The following is a 22,470-nucleotide window of genomic DNA, read 5'->3' as shown; positions in this document are numbered from 1 at the left end:
ATGAACTGGTTGCTGTGCATGTATACCACTGCCCTCCACTGGATAGAATCTGAACTGCTCTAGTGTCATAGGCCCTGTACTGCTAATAGCTATTGAGATTCTCCTTTAGCTGAAATGGTAGGGGTTTGTGCTTTTGGAGCAGGATGTCTACATTCTCTACAAAGGTAGAGTCCTAGAGGGCCAGGGATTTGTTACGGTATTATTCAGATGGTGCCATTCTTGAAACTGATTCAACTGACAAAAATCTTATGTTTAGCTTTTAAAAAGTAAACAAAAAGCCATCTAAAGTCTTTGATCAATGGCTACTTTTGGTGAGGTACTAACTGGAAAATATAGTTAGGCAGCTAAGTGCTAGTCTTTTTTATTTCTGTTGGATATTTGTAACTCTGGTTTTATGGTTCTATAACAGATACAGACCTGCAATCAGATGCACTGAAAGAAAGAATTGGGCTTGATAGTGCCGTGGTAGACTTTCATTGGGAGAATCTTTCTTCATTTCAAAGAATTATATTGGTAAGAAAAGAAAATGATGAAGGAATATTCTTTTACCAAAAATTTTAGACACTGTTGACCACTTAGTTAGATATAGATTTGAGAGGACTTTATAGCTCCTAAATTCGAAAATATTTGTCAATGATTGAAGACACATAAAATAAGTTCGGCAAAACTCCTATAAGAAAATAAAGGGGGCAGGATTCACAGAAAGCTATTTATAATGCAATTAAATCATGTTTTTTTCTGAATAAATACATTACTGTTCATTTTGTGAAATAAAAAGAATTATAAGGAGATCCAAATTCTCATCTACATTCAGGTTGCTTTGCACCATACCACAAGTACAAAGGTTTGGTTCAGCCACTTCTCCGTCATGACAGAGAGATAGCCACACCAAACTTGAGTGAGAGGTGTTGCAACCTGGTGCACAGGGTTGCAGTACTGCTCAGGTTTGGTGTGGCCATCCCTCCATCTGACAGGAAGGCAGCCAGACCAAATTTGAGTGAGCGGCATTGTGACCCAGCGCACAGGGTCACAGTGCTGCACAGTTTCTTTTGGTTTTTTGTTTTTCCCGGTTGTCAGCAGCCCCCTAAGATGACGGTCCTGTGCAAGTGAAATGAGTGTACATTGGTTAATCTGGCCCTCTCTCCAATTCCCAGTTTTATTAATTTTACGGATTTCATAGAATCGTAGGACTGGAAAGGACCTCAAGAGGTCATCTAGTCCAGTCCCCTGCACTCATGGCAGGACTAAGTATTATCTAGATCCTTCTGAAAGGTATTTTTTTTTAACCTCCTCTTAAAAATCTCCAATGATGGAGATTTCATAACCTCCAAGGCAATTTATTCCAGTGCTTAACCATCCTGACAGTTATGAAGTTTTTCCTAATGGTCAACCTAAATCTCCCTTGCTGCAATTTAAGCCCATTGCTTCTTGTCGTATTCTCACAGGTTAAGGAGAACAATTTTTCTCCCTCCTGCTTGTAACAACTTGTTATGTACTTGAAAACTCTTATCATGTCCCCTCTCAGTCTTCTCTTCTCCAGACTAAGCAAACCCAATTTTTTCAATCTTTCCTCATAGGTCATGTTTTCTACATCTTTAATAAATGTTGTTGCTCTTTTCTGGACTTTCTCCAGTTTGTCCACATCTTCCCTGAAATGTGGTCCTAATCAGCATGGAGTAGAGCAGAAGAATCACTTCTTGTGTCTTGCTTACAACACTCCTGCTAACATATCCCCTTTGCCTGATTTTAAATCCTGCAGCAATACTCCATTCTCTCACACACAAACACACTGCCTCCCTCTTATACCCATGTCAATATACACATACACACACACCCATGCACACAAGAACCAATCATCCAATCTGTTATTCACTTACTCTCTCCCAAACACACTTATTAAAGCTGTTATGCCCCTTTCCTTCAATAGTCAGTTATCTCTTTTTCCAAGGCTTAAGGTGCTTCCTTTTTTACCAAGACTTTCATAGAACTTTCTTTGTATTTAGGATTCTTCTGAGAGTGATTGTCCACACAGATTCCACTCTAGGTGCATATGTGCCCCATGCATGTGAGATCAGATTCTTTTAGAATAGCAGTGTCCATTGGGGCCGTGCCTGTACACTGGGAGCCCTCATGACTACCATAGCTCAGGGTGCTGTTTAGACTACCTATCCCAGACAGAACCTCTCCATTTATTGAGGAGGCCTATTCCTTCTCCAGAGCATAGATGGCCTCCTTCGAAGGATTGTGTACATATACATTCCACTGTAAGAAACAAGGTATCTCTGAAATCTGTTCACCTTCCAGGGGTAAGGAACACAATTGTGGATTTCCTTCAAAAGAATTTCATAGACCAGCATAAGTGGCCAATGAGGAAGGGTATTCTTCTCCAGGTCTTCTACTAGTGGAAGGAAGCATCTGATGATAAATTTATTTCTGGCTAATCTGAACAACAATTGCAAGAGAATTTGCTCCACGGTGAGCCATAGCCCCAGTTCCATTACAGATGCCTTCCTTCTCCTCTAGTCCACGCATCTCCTATTTGCATTCCCTCCAGTTCTTCTCATCCCAAAAGTACTCCAGAAACTGAAAAGGCACAAGGCAACATTAATCCTAGTGGCATTGGCTTGGCCAAGCAGTATTGGTTCACACACCTACATCAGCTCTCCATTAAGTCACTGATAACCTTGCCCCGAGTCAAGGATCTCCTCTCTCAGAACCAGGGCAAGTTTCGTCTTCCAGCCACCAATCTCTCCACCTCGTTGCATGGATGATCTCTGGTTGCATACTCACAAGAGAGTGTGCCCAAGACAGCTTGGTGAGCATCAGAAAAGAATCTACTAGAGCCACATACACAGAAAGTGGAAGAGGTTTTTGATCTGACCGCAATCTCAACAGTTACTGCTCCATCACACAGAGGTTAGACATATACTAGGCTGCCTACTGCATCTGAAATCATCTGGCCTTTCAAACAGTTCTGTTCACTTCGCCATATCTGCAGTACACCATGTTCTGTTCACCATATCTGCAGTATACCCACCAGTAAGTGGGTTTTCTATTTTCTCTTACTCTTTGGTTTCCAGATCTAGTCAATGTCTTCCTTCCCAGGTCTGATTCAATAACATGAAGGGATCTTAACCTAATCCTTTACAGGCTAATGGGTCCCCCCTTTGATCTTCTGGCAACAACTTCACTATCTCCGTTATCTATAAAGACTGTGTTTTTGTTGGCAATCACCTCAAGGAGAGTTTCAGAACTTCAAGCTCTCCTAGCTGACCCTCTTTTCAAGGTCTTCTATAAAGATGCAGTGAAAAGCAGGCTGTGTCCATACTGTGGAGTGTAGCTACATACAGCAAAAAAGGGTTCTGGCAGCAGGGAAAGACTGCAGTGGGGAAAACTTCCCCCTACCAGAGCCTTTCCCCGCTGCAGTAAAAGACTCCCCACTGCAGAGCCTTTCCCCACTGCCTCCCCCTACCCAGAGCCTTTCCCTGCTGCTGGAGCTGTAGCAGGACATAGACATGGGATGCACTTCTTGGGCATGTAGAAAGCCATGAGGTTCTCAGGTGGCTTTACTCACCTAAGCAGTGCCTCACCATTTACACTGCTATTTACACGTGTGCTAGGGAACCATGCAGTGTCTGTATTCTACACACTGCCATAAGTGTAGACATAGCCTTATCTACACCCAAAGTTTGCCAAAAATAGTGTCAACTTTCCACCTGAATCAAACTGTCCATCTTCCAGTGTTTTTCCCAAAACCCCACACTTTCAGAGTTGAAAGATTCCACACTGTAGATGTTCCAGTGTTCTGGCGTTCTATTTAGACCACACTAGGTCCTTCAGAGCTCTTTCAAGCTTTTTGTAGCCTATGCCAACAGAATCAAGGGCCAACCCATGTCAGATCAGAGAATTTCATGTTGGATTTCTGACTACATTAAACTCTACTATGATATTGCTCAGTTCTCTCCTCCACTGAGAATAACATCTCACACTACCAGAGCTTAGTCCATTTCATCAGCTTTTCTGAGTAACATCCCAATAACAGGTATCTGCAAAGCAGCAATGGGGTTGTCTCTGTATACCTTTTCCAGACATTATGCTATCATTCAAGCCTCTCATAACAATGCAAACTTAGGAAGTTGGTGTTACAGTATCTGTTCAGATGATCCTAAGTCCTAGCATCTGTAACGGAACTGATGATGAGTCATCTGCAGTGGAATGTATATGTACACAATCACTCGGAGAGAAAAAAGTTCCTACCGGTACAGTAACTGTTATTTTTCAAGATGTGTTGGGCACATATATATTCCACAATCTTCCCTCCTTCCCTGCTATTTCAGACACTAGATACACAGCAGTGCAAAGGACCAGAGAGGGAGGCAATAGATACACCCCTTTTATTCCCTTGGCTTGGCACAAGAGGAGAGCAGGGTTGCATGTGCTGCCGAGCGGTACTTCTGGCAAAAATCACAGACTCAAGTGTGTTGGGCACCCATATACCTGCAAAGGAATGTATATGTGCACAGCACATCTTGAAGAACACAGCTACTGTTCAGGTATGTAACTGTTTTTTTCTCACTGGTTCATCTTCACTCCCCACCACTTCCCAGACCACTGGCAATCAAGAAGGACAGAGGGCAGGGACCCACAAAGAATATCCATCTTTGTATCCCCCTGTGCCCTCCACCACAATATGCCTAACAACCTATCAGCCATGGCCTTACTGATCTCTGTGGGATATAAACCTTTATGCTACAAAGCCCAGTTTTACTGTGACTAGATTGAAGTCTCCCTCTCTGAAGAAGCAGATTCAACCTCCTCCAGTTCCTCATCTACTGCAACATCAGATTCTGGAAGATGAGGACATTGAGAACGTAGATGACAACTCCCCAGACCAATAACACCCTCTCCCTCAATGGTGTCTTGTTCATTGCTTGAGGAAGCAGTTAATCCACTTTTTTGTGATTAATTTTTCTATTTATTTTCATAAAGAAACAGACAATGAAATGTAAAAAAAGATAAATGACTTATAGCTTTTATATGTTTCTGAATACTGCATGCTTCACGGGATTTGCAACAGATTTATGGAATTACAACTTACTAAAGCTGCAAAACCAGACAATACAAAACCAAGCCATGCTACATAGACATTACATGTTAGGATAGGGGTAATTAATAAAATAGAAGTACATGAATAGGCAGAGGAGGGAAGGAGGGGACTGGAGTGAGAGGAAAAAAGAGGAGGAGTTAGGTGGAATTAGAGGTCTGGCATTCTTTGAGCTTTCTCAAATGTATTTAGAAATGGGGTCCAGATTTCTTTGAATTAATATCATTTCTGTCTACTGTGATAAGCTATTCTTTCTTTGGCTGCTAACTCAGACAGGTCCAAATACTGCCCAGTGCTGGAAATAAGCCTACTCTTCCATTTATGTAAAATCATGGGCTTGATGATAAGTGCAGCCCTCACAGACCAGTCTTTGTGTCAAATTTAAACCCAGTTTAGCAGGTAAATAACCTAAGATATAATTTTAGGATGAGGTTTGGCTGCTGAGGTCGAGCACTGTTTTAACTCTTGAGTTCACCTTTTTCCAGAGCTGCCTGACCTTTGGATAGTCCCATAGCACATATATCAGGGTTCCTTTTTCTTTGTTATAAAGCACACGCATCAGAAGTTAAGGCCTTTATCTTGTGCAACCTCTTTGGCATCCAGTATATTTTGAATATAGCCTTTTGTTGTATCAAACATAGCCTGAGATCGCCAGAGGCATTTTTAACGTTATGTAATATGCTCTGCCATTGAGATTCTTTTAAGGGCTCTGATAAATCCCCTTCCCTCACTTTCACAAAGAACTCCAGACTAGAACAAAAGAACAAACGAATGTCCATACTGGGTCAGACCAAAGGTCCATCTAGCTCAGTATCCTGTCTTCCGACAGTGGCCAATTCCAGGTGCCTCAGAGGGAATGAATGGAACGGGTAATCATCAAGTGATCCATTCCCTGTCGCCCATTCCCAGCTTCTGACAAACAGAGGCTAGGGACACCATCCCTGCCCATCCTGACTAGTAGCCATTGATGGACCTATCCTCTATGAATTTATCTAGTTCTTTTTTTAACCCTGTTATAGTCTTGGCCTTCAAAATGTCCTCTGGCAAAGAGTTCCACAGGTTGACTGTGCATTGTGTGAAGAAATACTTTCTTTTGTTTGTTTTAAACCTGCTGCCTATTAATTTCATTTGGTGACCCCAAGTTCTTGTGTTATGAGATGGAGTAAATAACACTTCCTTATTTACTTTCTCCACACCAGTCATGATTTTATAGACCTCAATCATATCCCCCCATAGTTGTCTCTTTTCCAAACTGAAAAGTCCCAGTCTTATTAATCTCTCTCCTCATACAGATGCCGGTCCAGACCCCTAATAGTTTTTGTTGCCCTTTTCTGAACCTTTTCCAGTTCCAATATATCTTTTTCGAGATGGGGGCGACCACATCTGCACGCAGTATTCAAGATGTGGGTGTACCGTGGATTTGTATAGTGGCAATATGATATTTTCTGTTTTATTATCCATCCCTTTCTTAATGATTCCCAACATTCTTCCCCCAGACCCTTTATGGCTTTCCCAGAAAAAGTTAGAAGGCAACCTATGTCCACAGAGAGGTTATCAAGTGTGTTTCTGTCTATATTTAGTGGCTCTCAGCAACCCCACTACACAAATTGTTCCAGCACTCTGCAAGCCACCCTCCATCCCAGATAATCAGAGTCCTGTTCTCTTGTGAATCTTGTTGGCAAAGGAACTGAGTGGCTGTTGAGGCTATGCTGTCCTTTATGCCCTCAGCTGTGGTGGTTGCAAGTTCTCAGGGTACAGGTACAACCCCAAGGGACACTGCTATCCAAAAGAATCCGATCTCACACATGGGACACATGCACAACTTGAATAGAATCCGTGTGGAAAACACATCTCAAAGAACCACAGTTACCATGGGATAAATAACATTTCTTTCGCCTTCTTATTAGCTTCTAGTCCTGATTTTATTGCACTTCTTCCCATATTACTTGATAAGTACTTTACTTTCCCATGTAGATATCTTTTGATTCATGTAAAGTGAGAGGTATACAATGACCTAGTGGTTTTAATATTGGTTAAGTAAAACACAAATGTTGAGATTTTGGAATCTTTTAGAACTGTATAGTACAAAACAACCTGACTTTATTTTTATCACAGGCATAATTATTATGCTCATATTAATTTAAATGACTTGATGAATTTGTTCTCTCATCTTTCATTGTTAGATTAAAATTCTCAGACCAGAAAGTTTAAATAGTGCAATACGAGAGTTTGTTATTGAGAAATTAGGAGTCAGATATCTTCAGACTGGAGGGATTAACTTGAAAGAAGTGTATGAAGACTCCAATGCCAGCACTCCATTAATATTTATTCATTCTCATGGTGAGATACTTATAAACTAAGAAGGGGCACATAAAACCTGGTTTATGAAGCATTACATTTCAGATTCTAGTTTAGCTTTTATGTTCAGTAGGTTTCTCCTGCTTCCTAGAGTGTTACCAACTTTTGCATTCATGTTATCCTTGTCTCCTGTTAAACTGAACAGCAAAGAGTGAAACTGGGAGTAGACAAAAATCACAGGAAAAAGGAGGGTTGTGAGGGATGCTCCACATCAATCCACCAGTACATCTGGCCTTGGAACTCTGCTCCAATCTTCAAATTCCCCTTTAAGACCCAGTTCCAAGGTAGCTGCTGGTAGGGGAAAGCCCTGCTCCTCGTCACCAGAGCTAAGGAGAGTGGTGAGGCAGCACAGAGTTACAAGGCCTGGCTTTAAATGGATTCCCCAAAAATCCATGGGCAGAGTTTTTCTCCTTCTAGACTGCCTCTCGTGGTTTTTCCATGGGAGTGAGTGCTCTGGCCCTATATTATCTGTGCAATATTTAAAATAACACTAAATAAATAACTTAACCAAAAACATTGGTTGAACCACTTTGATAAGCAGTACTTCTGCTGTTCAGTATCATTTGCTGTGATAGTTACCATTTTTAGAAATACTTGAACTAATACAATCAAACCATCATTCTTATTGATCAGTGTCTCAGTGCTTTCTTCTGATAATATAACATTACCCATTTTTCCTCACCCCATGATTCCCTTATAATGAAATGTATAATATTACAAAAATAATAACACAAGAGTACTATTCTTACAAGTGAGGTAATTCGAGATGACATATTTTTAAATATGTAACTCTAAAGATAATTTTCGGCTTTGGTAGCCTCATAAATAAATCAATTCCATGTTGTTACACAGGAATAGACCCAGCAGCTCACCTTCTGCGCCTTGCACAGGAAATAAAAGGAAGCACACAGCATGTGAAAATGGTTTCTTTGGGACGTGGTCAGGGAAGCAAAGCTGAAGATTTGATACATAAAGCACAGCTGTTGAGAGGACAATGGGTTTTCCTCCAAAACTGCCATCTTGCTGCATCATTTATGCCCAGGCTTTGTACTATTGTTGATTCGTAAGTGTTTTATTTATATTCAAAATATAAATTAAGTTATAAACTTAACCCAGCCAAATCTGAAGCAATCAATATAAATGCAAATATCAATCTTTTTAACACAAGAGGTATGAATGAAGTCTCAGAAGAGGAACTGGAAAAAGTTTTCTTCTTCTTCTTCTTCGAGTGTTTATATATTCTACTCTTGGCCAGTAATATCTGTTGGGCAGTTTCTACAACCTGAGTACCCTTATTCTCCTCTCCAGAGGGCGTAAAGAGGAGAGCCATGCCAACCTACTCTTGGTTCCTTCATACCACCCAGGACTGAGCGACATAACTGAGGACAGTATTTGTCTCTTGTCCACTTGTGACTGTTAATACAGTCATTTTGTATATAGTTGCTTTTAGTGTGGATATAGTAGTTTATGATAGGTTTCCATTCTGCATAGTTTTTTCTTTGTCTTTTAGTTACCCGGTACCAGGCTTCTGACCTTATGGCTAAGCAAAAATCACCAGGTTTCATGCCAGGTGGCTATACCCTTCAATGACAGGCATAATAGATGCCTATTTTGTCTGAGTGAGTGGTATATTACCAACAAATGCTCCATTTGTTGGTCTTTTTTCCCAAAGAGCTCAAAAGCAAGGGAGGCTTATTTAAAGCTGTACCTCCTCGGCAATCCTATACTTGGTCCTGGACAAAAAAGATCTGCCTGGATCCAAATATTTTTCTACTAGACATACACTGGTGAATGTGAGTGCCACAACTTCCTTCATGGTTCCAGCTCCCAAAAAGTACTTAGCTACTTCCATTTCTAAATCCTCTCTGTCAGAGAGATTCAGGCTGTTACTGAATGTAGCAGACTGCACCAACTTAGTTCTGTTCTTTCCAGCAAGAACACCAAAAGATTAGACCACTTCAATAGGAAGAGTTTTATCTCAGCTAATCTACAGTTCTGCAGTGTGAATTATCAGACCTCAATTCCAAATATGATTTTATTAATTATAGTAAGTTTTCTAAGTTCAGTTTCTAAACTGCTCCAGGAACCTAAAACACAATTGCAGACGATTGTCTGAGTGAGTGGACAAGCTGATAGCTTGATTGTCCCTCCAAGCTTCAGTAGATGCAGCTGACACAGCTTCCTGTTGCATGGTGACTTTGGTTGCAATGAGATAAGCTTCATGGCTTCAATTCTCTGGGTTCCCCAAGGAAATTCCTACTGTGGAGGATCTCCCTTTTGAGGTTAACAACATGTACAGTGACAAAATGGATGAGTTGCTACAGTCCTTCAGGACTCTCATGCAACCCTGCACTCCCTGAGTATATACACCTCAGCACCTTGGAGAAGGCATTGCAAACCACCTCCTTTTAAGCAAGAGCCTGCTTCTGAGCCCTTTTACTTCCAGAGAGCCTCACGAGCAGGAGCGCGCGAGAGGGCAGGGGGTCCTGCCTCATACTGAGAAAGAGGGACGATCAGCGAGTTATCTCAAGTGCCTATACACAAATGCAAGAAGCCTGTGAAACAAGCAGGGAAAACTGGAAGTCCTGGCACAGTCAAGGAATTATGATGTGATTGGAATAACAGAGACTTGGTGGGATAACTCACATGACTGGAGTACTGTCATGGATGGATATAAACTGTTCAGGAAGGACAGGCAGGGCAGAAAAGGTGGGGGAGTTGCACTGTATGTAAGGGAGCAGTATGACTGCTCAGAACTCGAGTATGAAACTGCAGAAAAACCTGAGTGTCTCTGGATTAAGTTTAGAAGTGTGAGCAACAAGGGTGATGTCGTGGTGGGAGTCTGCTATAGACCACCAGACCAGGGGGATGAGGTGGACAAGGCTTTCTTCCGGCAACTCACGGAAGTTACTAGATTGCAGGCGCTGGTTCTCATGGGAGACTTCAATCACCCTGATATCTGCTGGGAGAGCAATACAGCGGTGCACAGACAACCCAGGAAGTTTTTGGAAAGGGTAGGGGACAATTTCCTGGTGCAAGTGCTGGAGGAACCAACTAGGGGCAGAGCTCTTCTTGACCTGCTGCTCACAAACCGGGAAGAATTAGTAGGGGAAGCTAAAGTGGATGGGAACCTGGGAGGCAGTGACCATGAGATGGTTGAGTTCAGGATCCTGACACAGGGAAGAAAGGAGAGCAGCAGAATACGGACCCTGGACTTCAGAAAAGCAGACTTTGACTCCCTCAGGGAACTGATGGGCAGGATCCCCTGGGAGAATAACATGAAGGGGAAAGGAGTCCAGGAGAGGTGGGTGTATTTTAAAGAATCCTTATTGAGGTCACAGGGACAAACAATCCCAATGTGTAGAAAGAATAGTAAATATGGCAGGCGACCAGCTTGGCTTAACAGTGAAATCCTTGCTGATCTTGAACACAAAAAAGAAGCTTACAAGAAGTGGAAGATTGGACAAATGACCAGGGAAGAGTATAAAAATATTGCTCGGGGATGCAGGAGTGAAATCAGGAAGGCCAAATCACACCTGGAGTTGCAGCTAGCAAGAGATGTTAAGAGTAACAAGAAGGGTTTCTTCAGGTATGTTAGCAACAAGAAGAAAGTCAAGGAAAGTGTGGGCCCCTTACTGAATGAGGGAGGCAACCTAGCGACAGAGGATGTGGAAAAAGCTAATGTACTCAATGCTTTTTTTGCCTCTGTCTTCACAAACAAGGTCAGCTCCCAGACTACTGCACTGGGCAGCACAGCATGGGGAGGAGGTGACCAGCCCTTTGTGGAGAAAGAAGTGGTTCGGGACTATTTAGAAAAGCTGGACGAGCACAAGTCCATGGGGCCGGATGTGCTGCATCCGAGAGTGCTAAAGGAGTTGGCGGATGTGACTGCAGAGCCATTGGCCCATTATCTTTGAAAACTCATGGCGATCCGGGGAAGTCCCGGACGACTGGAAAAATGCTAATGTAGTGCCCATCTTTAAAAAAGACCAGTCAGCCTCACCTCAGTCCCTGGAAAAGTCATGGAGCAGGTCCTCAAGGAATCAATTCTGAAGCACTTAGAGGAGAGGAAAGTGATCAGGAACAGTCAGCATGGATTCACCAAGGGCAAGTCATGCCTGACTAATCTAATTGCCTTCTATGACGAGATAACTGGCTCTGTGGATGAGGGGAAAGTGGTGGACGTGTTGTTCCTTGACTTTAGCAAAGCTTTTGACATGGTCTCCCACAGTATTCTTGCCAGCAAGGTAAAGAAGTATGGGCTGGATGAATGGACTATAAGGTGGATAGAAAGCTGGCTAGATTGTCGGGCTCAACGGGTAGTGATCAATGGCTCCATGACTACTTGGCAGCCGGTATCAAGTGGAGTGCCCCAAGGGTTGGTCCTGGGGCCGGTTTTGTTCAATATCTTCATAAATGATCTGGAGAATGGTGTGGATTGCACCCTCAGCAAGTTTGCAGATGACACTAAACTGGGAGGAGAGGTGGAGGGTAGGGATAGGATACAGAGGGCCCTAGACAAATTAGAGGATTGGGCCAAAAGAAATCTGATGAGGTTCAACAAGGACAAGTGCAGAGTCCTGCACTTAGGACGGAAGAATCCCATGCGCCGCTACAGACTAGGGACCGAATGGCTCGGCAGCAGTTCTGCAGAAAAGGACCTAGGGGTTACAGTGGACGAGAAGCTGGATATGGAGTCAACAGTGTGCCCTTGTTGCCAAGAAGGCCAATGGCATTTTGGGATGTATAAGTAGGGGCATCGCCAGCAGATCAAGGGACGTGATCGTTCCCCTCTATTCGACATTGGTGAGGCCTCATCTGGAGTACTGTGTCCAGTTTTGGGCCCCACACTACAAGAAGGATGTGAAAAAATTGGAAAGAGTCCAGCGGAGGGCAACAACAATGATTAGGGGACTGGAACACATGACTTATGAGGAGAGGCTGAGAGAACTGGGATTGTTTAGTCTGCGGAAGAGAAGAATGAGGGGGGATTTGATAGTTGCTTTCAACTACCTGAAAGGGGGTTCCAAAGAGGATGGATCTAGACTGTTCTCAGTGGTAGCTGATGACAGAACATGGAGTAATGATCTCAAGTTGCAGTGGGGGAGCTTTAGGTTGGATATTAGGAAAAACTTTTTCACTAGGAGGGTGGTGAAACACTGGAATGCGTTACCTAGGGAGGTGGTGGAATCTCCTTCCTTAGATATTTTTAAGGTCAGGCTTGACAAAGCCCTGGCTGGGATGATTTAGTTGGGGATTGGTCCTGCTTTGAGCAGGGGGTTGGACTAGATGACCTCCTGAGGTCCCTTCCATCCCTGATATTCTATGATTCTATGAACCTCCCAGGAAGTATCAGAGAGCACAACATAGCAGACAGAATGTCCTTCAATCATTCTCACGCCAGTCTCCGGCCAAAATGTCATCCCCCTCAGACACAAACCAGTCCTCCCATTTACTTGGCATCCACATGCTGTTTGGTGGCCATCTAGGTAATTTCTTATCTCCATGGCACCTTATTACATTGGACTGATGGATTTATGACATCATCACCGCTGGCTATACAATAGAATTTCTGTCCATCCCTACTACAAAATCTGCATCTCCATCTCTCTTCAGGGACCCTTCTCACATGAGGATTCTTAGACAGGAGGTGTTCTCCCTACTTCAGCTGGGAGTTGTAGAGCCAATCCCTCCTCAGTACCAGGGGAAGGGCTTTTATTCAAGATACCCCCTCATCCACAAAAAGAGGGGAAGTTGGAGACCTATTCTAGACTTCAGACAACTCAATATCCTCATACATCATTCAAAATTCAGGATGATCACCCTTGCCTCCATAATCCTTTCTCTAAACAAGGGCAACACGGAGTGCAGCACTCAGTTTGAAGGATGGTTATTTCCACATAGACATTTATCTGCATACAGGAGGTCCTTGCACTTTCCAGTGGGCCTAGAACATTATCAGTACAAAGTGCTTCCCTTTGGTCTGTCAGTGGCCACAAGGGTTTTCACAAAGATTTTATCTGTGGTAGCGGCTTACTTGTGTTGCCAGGGCATCCCAGTATTGCCTTACCTCAATGACTGGCTGCTCACAGGTCGGTCATACCAGGTTTTTGAAAGGCCTTGTCAGAACCTTTCCTTCAGTACTGAAACCAACACCAACTTGGGACCTTAGTCTTGTTACTCCTGGGGGGATTCTGTGCCAAAAAATTAAAAATTCTGCAAATTTTATTTGTCAAAATAATACAATATAATCACACCAGTTTCAATTGTTTTGGTAAGTTATTTAAACTACAATACAGAAAAAAGTCACATTAACTATTCAGCATTTCCTGAACACTGAAGAATCTGAAGAAGTGAGGTTTTTACCCATGAAAGCTTATGCTCAAATAAATCTGTTAGTCTTTAAGGTGCCACCAGACTCCGTGTTGTTTTTGTGGATACAGACTAACACGGCTACCCCTGATACATGAAAGTTAAGTTCTTCTTCGAGTGTTTGTTCATCTCAGTTCCAATCAGGTGTGTGCACATGCACAGTAGCCAGAGAATTTTTCACTTAGCAGCATCTCTGGGTCGGCCTGGGTGCCCCCTGGATTCGCGCCTTCATGGAGCTCAATATAGAGCCCTGCCAACTCGCCACCCCCTCCGTTCCTTTTTACCTCCAGTGACAATAGCTGGAACTTCCCCTTGCTCTTGCTTCAGGGGATCCCGCTCCCAGCACGTCGTCTTTGGCGCGAAGTGCTCCGGCACCATCCTTGAAAGATCTGGCATCGAAGAAAGACATGGGCAAGGAAGTTCAGCACTGTTATGGAGCCCCTCGGGGGCACTCCAGCCTTCGGCACAGGTCCCAGTCACCGGCGCAGAAGAAAAAGAGGTCAGAGAGAGGCAGATCCCCCTCAGACAGACCCAGGGACCAGCCACCAGTGGCATCTCAGTTGGGCCATGGCTCAGAGGCTCAGAGTGGGGCCACGTTGACACCTGCTCAAGCAAGGCAGTTGAATCCGGGCCCATCTCGCTCACCGAACCCATTGGAGCACCTGCCTCTCCCATCCACCCCGGAGGCTTTTGTGGCAGTGCAGGTCCTGCTCAGACTCACAATACCATTCTCACCACCAAGACAGGAAGGTGTGCCGGCGCCGCAGGCTCCATCCTGGCACCCTGGACAGTCTAAAGGAAAACTGGCGATGATGGCACACCGATCCCCATCACCTCAGCACCCCTTCATGCCAGCACCTCCATCAAGGGAGCACAGTCAGTCCCCTGGTTCTCGATGCTTTATGTCGAGAGGAGCTGTGCCACCCTGGTCCTCCTTTTCCGAGTCGGAGTCAGACTCATATTGCTCTGAGTATAGTAGGAGCAGAAGATCCACCTCTTGGCAGCATAGGAGGTCCCGCCTGACTCAGTGACCCTTTTGATCTCAGTGGGCCTTTCATTAAGCCCAGGGTCGGAGCCGTGGGTCCCACTCAGGAACAGCAGCAGTGGCATCCGCGATGTTCATTCCACCATGATCAGTGACAGAGCCATTGCCTCAGTCATTAATGTCGACAGCTGTGATGCTACTCTGGGTATCGGCACCAGCCTCAACCACACCTTCGGCACCAGAGGCGTCAGTGACACAGATTGTGACTTAAGTGCACAATGTGCCTTTGGCACTGCCGACAGAACCGGTGCTGCCTCCATTATCAGCGCTGGCTGCGATGGCGCCTACAACAACCCCGGCGCACATGCTGCACCAGGCACCAGCGTGGGGCTCCGTGCCAGTACCAGCCCCCACACCTCTCACAGCACCGGGACCAGGCCAACCTATCGCAGTCCCCCCAGGTTCATGAGATCCCTTGGGTGGGGATGGTAGGGAGCAACCACCTCCCCTAGTGGCTGCCTCCTCCTCCTCACCAGATGAGGCCCTGGCGGGCACTTAAATTGCCCCAGCTCTGGAAGACTTCAGGGTGTTGCGGCAGCTGCTGCACCAGGTCACCCAGGGGTTGGGCATTAAGGTGGAGGAAGTTGTAGATGATGCAGACCCTATGTCAACATCCTGGCCCCTTCTGGCCCTTCCCGTATCGCCTTGCCATTAATCAAAACAATTAATGGACTTGAATAAGACCCTGTGGCAGAACCCAGCCTCACTGCCACCTACTGCAAAGCGTAATGAGTGCTGGTACTTTGTGCCCTCCAAGGGCTACGAACATCTCTATTCCCACCCCCAGCCTGACTCTGGTGGTGGATGCTGCTAATCAGCGGGAGAGGCAAGGCTTCCAAGGCCCTTCCCCCAAGAATAGGGATGCAAAAAAATTAGACTTTTTTGGACGAAAGGTTTACTCCATGGGGGGATTACAACTCTGAATATACAACCAGCAGGCCAGTGTCAGCAGGTACTCCTACAACACCTGTGATGGCTAAATTCACGGAGTTGCTCCCCTCGGACTCCCGTACCGAGTTTTCAGCGTTGGTTGAGGAAGGGAGACTGATCTCAAGGACAGGCAGCATTGACGGTGCAGATGCGGCCACCAGGGTTATGGCCACAGGAGTGGCTCTGAGAAGGGGCTCGTGGCTCCAGGCTTCTGGCCTCCCGTACGAGGTACAGCAAACCATTCAGGACCTGCCTTTTGAGGGTGAGACACTTCTTAGAGAAAACTGTCAAAAGACTAAACAGCCTTAAAAGACTCCAGAGCCATCCTCAGGTCACTGGGCCTCTATACACCTTCAACGCAGCAGAGACACTTCCATCCACAGCCTCCTCAGCAGTTCAGTCATCAGAACTGCCAAGATGGTTCCAGAAGGAGAAATCGGAGTGGCAGGAGAAGGCCATGTCAACTCTCTGGCCAGGGCTCGGAACAATCCAAGCCATCTTCAGGGGCCAAACCGGCTTTTGGAAGGTGCCGTCAAGGACGGCACACCGGAGCAAGATCTGGATCCACCCCGCCTTACCTTTTTGTCCCAACTATCCGCTGGGTGCTCCACACAGTAGAGAGGGGATTCTCCATCCAATTCTGTGCCCTCCCGTCCTTTCACCCGCCTTCCCCGTCCCTCTTTAGGGACCCCTCTCACGAGCAACTCCTTATACAGGAGGTGCACTCACTCCTATCGCTAGGAGCAGTGGAAGAGATTTCTCAGGAGCAGAAGGGCAAGGGCTTTTATTCCCAGTATTTCCTAATACCAAAAGCCCATCTTGGACCTGCAAGAACTCAGCAAGTTCATGAAGAAACTCAAGTTCCGAATGGGCTCTTTGGCCTCCATCATCCCCTCACTGGATCCAGTAGGCTGGTATGGTGTCCTTGACTTGAAGGACGTGTATTTTCATATTGCAATCACTCAGCCCCAAGAAAGGACCTCAGGTTTGTGGTGAACAATACCCACTACCAATTCACAGTCCTTCCTTCTCTCACTTTTCCCAGACACAGAGAATCCTCTAGTCTTCAATTATGATTGTTGGGCTTACCATGCTCAGAAAACCACATAGACTTCTGATTTGTCAAAGATATTGGTGTCTGCACTGTTTTACCATATGCTGAGCTCTGGGGAAAGGCTACAGCTCCTTGACTTTAGCTAGCAGCTCCTGACCTGGACCTCAGTGGAGGCTCAGTGGAATACAGCTGTTGCTACTATTGCTGCCCACCAGTACCCTTATCCCTGAAGGCAAGAGAACTGTCCCCCATTACCACCCTAGAGATTAGTCTGACCAGGGAGGGCCCCTCATGGCATGAGCAGGTAGGCTGAAGGTGCCTTTCATTATCAGAAGTGAGTGAGGAGTTCACCTACAATATCTGAAAAGGGAAGATCACCATCCAGTATATCCGTGAACAAAAGGTAGGGGCTGTGGGGTTTGCTGCCAGAGATCAGTGAAAGGGGATCCCCCTATGAACCTGTTGAATTCTCTCCTCTACCCCCTGCACCACTCACTTGGAATGCAGCTGAGTCTTTTCTGACCCTGGCAACCCCCAGTACTTATCAATTAGCTACCAGGTAGGAATGACAATTCCCAGTCTTATAGTACATCCTTTTTGGTTCTAATGTGAGTGGATAGCATCACATTAGAACTGGACCATGATGTCAAGGTTCAGATTCTCTTTTGCAAGACCCACTAGCTCTCTTTCAATGCTTAATACTTTGAAGAATAAGACAAAAGCTGGAGAAATCACATTATTTCTGTCCAGGTTGTTTCATTTAAATTACTTGAGCAAATGGTAATGAAATTTGATTGTTAAAAGTTTGCATCTTGTCTTATATATTTGGTAGAATAATAATTATGTTACCAAACTGCCTGTCTTTACAGATTTACCAAGCCAAACATAAACATGGATCCTCAGTTTAGACTATGGTTAAGTTCCACACCTGATCCTTCTTTCCCCCTACCTATCCTGCAGAAAGGTTTTAAGGTAAGGGTATAGGCGGCAAATAATATGGGTTCCACCAATGTTTGGGCTTATATTTTCAGAGACATTCCATCCATAGGACGGACTGGGGCAACTGGCAACTCTCCCCAAGCAACACCAGGAGCGGGCAAGGCGGAGCAGAGAGGGGTAGGCTGGGGCCAGGCCACTCGCTGCTGCCAGCACCAGGCCCCCCGCTAACCTCCCAGGCCACTCTGGACCCCGTGTCCCCCTGAAGTGTGTGGGCCCCCCCCAAAGCGCGGGACCTGGGGCAGTTGCCCTTGTCTGTCCTATGGATGAGACAGCTCTGCTTGGACCCATTCTGGGCACCACCAAAAATTATACTAACCTGGCGCCCCTGGGTAAGGGTTGATATAATTTGCTAAAACACCACAATCAGAAAGTTGCTGTGGTTTTGGCTGTGAATACTCAATTTGAATATTTCAAATTTCTCATTCTAATATTAATATTATCTTAACAAAAAAGAGAGCCAAACCAAAACTCTGCACTCCACCACCCAACCTTCATGAGGGAACTCAACTCCAGTTCCCCCAGTTTGTGCACCCAAAGCCAGTGGTGAGCTGGAGCTGGTTCCCACCGGTTCGCTAGAACCAGTTGTTAAATTTAGAAGCCCTTTTAGAACCGGTTGTTCCGCGAGGGACAACTGGTTCTAAAATGGCTTCTAAATTTAACCGGCCAAAAGTGGCGCCTTAGGCCACTGGGTGCTCCAGCCCTGGAGCACCCAAGGGGAAAATTTGGTGGGTGCAGAGCACCCACCGGCAGCTCCCCGCGCCTGGCCCCAGCTCACCTCTGCTCCGCCTCCTCCCCTGAATGCGCCACCCCGCTCTACTTCTCCACCCCCACAGGCTTCCTGCGAATCAGCTGTTCGCATGGGAAGCTGGGGCAGGCTGAGAAGCAGTCTGCGGCTTCTGGCTCAGGCCCAGGGAGGCGGAGGTGAGCTGGGGTGGGGGGGGCGTGAGGAGGGCCGCTCGCACTGCAGCAGGTAACCCGGGCGGGGGGGGCGCAGGGGAACCCCTCCCCGTCCCAGCTCACCTCCGCCACCCTCGGCCTGAGCAGGAAGCCGCCGCCTGCTTCTCAGCCCTCCCCAGCTTCCTGCTGAACAGCTGATTTGCAGGAAGCTGGGGGAGGGGCATTCAGGGGAGGAGGCGGAGCGGAGGTGAGGTGAGCTGGGGCCGGGCGCAGGGCGGGGACCTGGCGGTGAGTCTGCACCCACCAAATTCTCCCTGTGGGTGCTCCAGCCCCGGAGCACCCAGGGAGTCGGCGCCTAAGGTGCCACTTTTGATGTGATCAGTGGGGGAGCGGCCTCTCCCCCGGCTCCCGCCCTAGCTACGCTCCCCCACCCCTAGGAGCCAGAGGGACCTGTCCCAGGTAAGCATCTCCGGGACTCCCCACCTCGCCCCCCGGCAGGTGCCTCTGGCTCTTCGGGGTGGGGTGGGCACCCACTAGGGTGGCCCACGAGATCCTCCTGCCTGGTTCTGGGGGCAGTCAGGGGACAGGGGAGGAGGGTGGATAGGGCTGGGTGGGGCGTCAAGGAACGCGGGGGAGTTGGATGGGGCAGGAGTCCATGGGGGTGGGCAACGACCCCCTTGTGGGGTGAGGAGGGAACCCGTTGTTAAGATTTTGGCAGCTCATCACTGCCTAAAGCCCAATTCTACTCTGAACTAGATGGCCTTGTGTCAAGGTTCCTCCCCCACCCTGAACTCCAGGGTACAGATGTGGGGACCTGCACAAAAACCTCCTAAGCTTACTTTCACCAGCTTAGGTTAAAACTTCCCCAAGGTACAAATTAATTTTATCCTTTGTCCCTGGATCTCCACTGCCACCACCAAACTCTAACTGGGTTTACTGGGAAACGTAGTTTGGACACGTCTTTCCCCCCAAAATCCTCCCAACCCTTGCACCCCACTTCCTGGGAAAGGTTTGGTAAAAATCCTCACCAATTTGCATAGGTGATCACAGATCCAAACCCTTGGATCTGAGAACAATGAAAAAGCATTCAGTTTTCTTACAAGAAGACTTTTAATAGAAGTAAAGAAATCACCTCTGTAAAATCAGGATGGTAGATACCTTACAGGGAAATTAGATTCAAAACATAGAGAATCCCTCTAGGCAAACCTTAAGTTACAAAAAAGACACACAGACAGGAATAGTCATTCTATTCAGCACAGTTCTTTTCTCAGCCATTTAAAGAAATCATAATCTAACACATACCTAGCTAGATTACTTATAAAGTTCTAAGACTCCATTCCTAGTCTATCCCCAGCAAAAGCAGCATACAGACAGACACAGACCCTTTGTTTCTCTCCCTCCTCCCAGCTTTTGAAAGTATCTTGTCTCCTCATTGGTCATTTTGGTCAGGTGCCAGCGAGGTTACCTTTAGCTTCTTAACCCTCTACAGGTGAGAGGATTTTTCCTCTGGCCAGGAGGGATTTTAAAGGGGCTTACCCTTCCCTTTATATTTATGACACCTTGTTTCTCCATATAAAAAAGGAGACATTTATAAAGACCTGTCTGACTACTGAATATTTATTCCCTTCCCCTAAGTGAGCTGAATGTTATTCTTGCAGTAACAAGAAAAAGTCAGAATTCAAACATCCAGGATTTGTTTTTTAAATGTATTTTAAGTTCAAGAGTTTGATACAAGTATATGTTGTAGCAATGAAATAAAATGAATGTGCTCTAGGAGAAGATGGCGTCACGAATAAAACACTTTCATCTCTTGTTTTCCTTGAAGAAATAAACAGAATTTTTATGGTCACATCTTTTCTTGGTGGATGAGTGCTCCATTTTCCACTCTTTTAATTTGAGTGGTTTTCTGGGAATATGTCATTTTATATATACACATCCTTTAAGGTCATTAGGTTTACTCATTCTTGTGGCTAAGAAGAGCTGGATGGTGCTGTTGGGTCAGCTAGAAGAGGCTATTTGAGAAGAATGCAAGGTGGACCATCCCCCATAATGCCCTTAGCTCCTGCTCAAAGCAAGAGATTAAGCTTCACACTGCATTCACTTTTCAGAAGACTATCCGCTAAAAAAAATCAGGTCTCAGTACTGCAGATAAATTGATTTGAGTTTCCTGTTAGGGCAACATAACAGCTGTGCTCCTTCTCAAAAGCGGTGGTTGTTCAATGGCAGAGATCCCCCCGCAGAAATTTTTATAAAGTGCAGTAGTTCTTCATATATTACTCTGACTCTTTCGGCCCAAATTTAACACTTCCATGGTTTATTTCCACCTGCTCAATAGTTCCACTTTAATTCCTAAATTTATGACCACATGACCGCCATGATGGCAAAAACAAAATAATCTCTGCTGAATATTGATATTCAACTTTCAGAAAAAAAATTATATATTTATATTGTTTATATTAAAATATTTCTTCAGAAGCAGTGTAATTGAAAACTAATGAGTTGTTTATTTACATTATATCCTACAGAATATTGTGTAATGTTTTCAGGAAAAATGCCCCGCTTATGCAAAAATGGTGAAAATAGTAGTGTCTAACCCACTGGTTTTCAGAAAGATAGTTGTAATCAGCCATCACTGAAATCTAGATTTCTTCAAGTGGCCTCTCTAGTCCCACTTGTGGGATTCAGTGCCCCTGGCATCATGTTGCAGACTTTTTGTAGTGAATGGCATCCAGGAGAGGGGGAGTGGTCTCAGCTGCCCTTCAGTTCATTTTTAACTGCTGAAGGTGCAGTGACCCTGAATCACATAGTGTGTGTGATGCTTTCCTCATCTTTTTTTTTCTTTTGTTTCTGTCCTTTGTGACTATTTTCTTTTTAATCAGTTAGATTAACAGCACAGGTTTCTTCAGTTTGAAGAATAAAGAATAAATGGTACCCAAGGGGCACAGGTATCATCTGGATGACCCGCAGGAGTGGGAGGGCCACTCAAACTCTCCTACTGACAGGGGAGGCTCCTCAGGCCCAGTTCACTAAGTCTGGCAATGTGTAAATCCAGCATCAGTTTTGCCATCCATTAACTTAAAGTGGCTGTGTTCCTGTCTTAAGCCACGCCCATCTCCATGGTCTTATCTAGGTGAGCCCCATGCCAAGGTCCTGGTGCCAACCAGCACCAAGGTCCTTGGATCCCTCCTGGTCAATCTAATTCAGTACTGAGGTACCAACACAGCTGACATGCTGCCAAAGTCTCCTGATCCCTCCAGACTGACCTATTCATCACCAAAGTCAGCATCCTTGTCACGGTGTCAAAGTCCCTGTATTCCTCTGGGTCAGTCTAATTCCAGCATCCTTGATATGTGCTAAGGTCCCTTGGATTTCTCAGGGTCGACCTAATTTAATGCTGACATCCCAATACTGTTGATGTAGCATCAAAGCACCTGGATCCCTGTGGGTTGACCTATTAGCATTGAGGTTCTGGCACAGTTGATGAAGTGCCTAGGTCCCTGGATTCCCCCAAATCGACCTGAGGTCTCAGTACTGTTGATACATCCATTGCAGGCCTTCTATCTTTTTTGTAGAATTTGCACAGCTGTTGCGTGAAGCCCTGTATGTAAATATATTGAAATAGAAATGTCCTTTGCTGAGGTCTGATGTGGGAGAATGAAATTATGATCACTTCCAACATTCTCTTGTATTGCAATCTACAGCTGATACTCA

The 22,470-nt window shown here is 45.5% G+C and overlaps 1 protein-coding gene across 1 annotated transcript in view; it reads left to right on the top strand.

The window, feature by feature from the left end:
* Positions 1 to 22,470, top strand: part of DNAH14 (dynein axonemal heavy chain 14) — a 467,695-nt gene that overhangs the window by 394,983 nt on the left and 50,242 nt on the right. Inside the window, 4 exon segments of the mRNA XM_074947623.1 lie at positions 410 to 513; positions 7,288 to 7,444; positions 8,315 to 8,525; positions 17,733 to 17,835. Of these exon segments, the coding sequence (XP_074803724.1) occupies positions 410 to 513; positions 7,288 to 7,444; positions 8,315 to 8,525; positions 17,733 to 17,835 (575 nt within the window).

Source organism: Natator depressus, chromosome 3 (assembly GCF_965152275.1).
Source record: "Natator depressus isolate rNatDep1 chromosome 3, rNatDep2.hap1, whole genome shotgun sequence".
NCBI lineage: Eukaryota > Metazoa > Chordata > Testudines > Cheloniidae > Natator > Natator depressus.
Note: the sequence above shows the minus strand (reverse complement) of the source record. Positions and strands in the feature narration are given on the sequence as shown.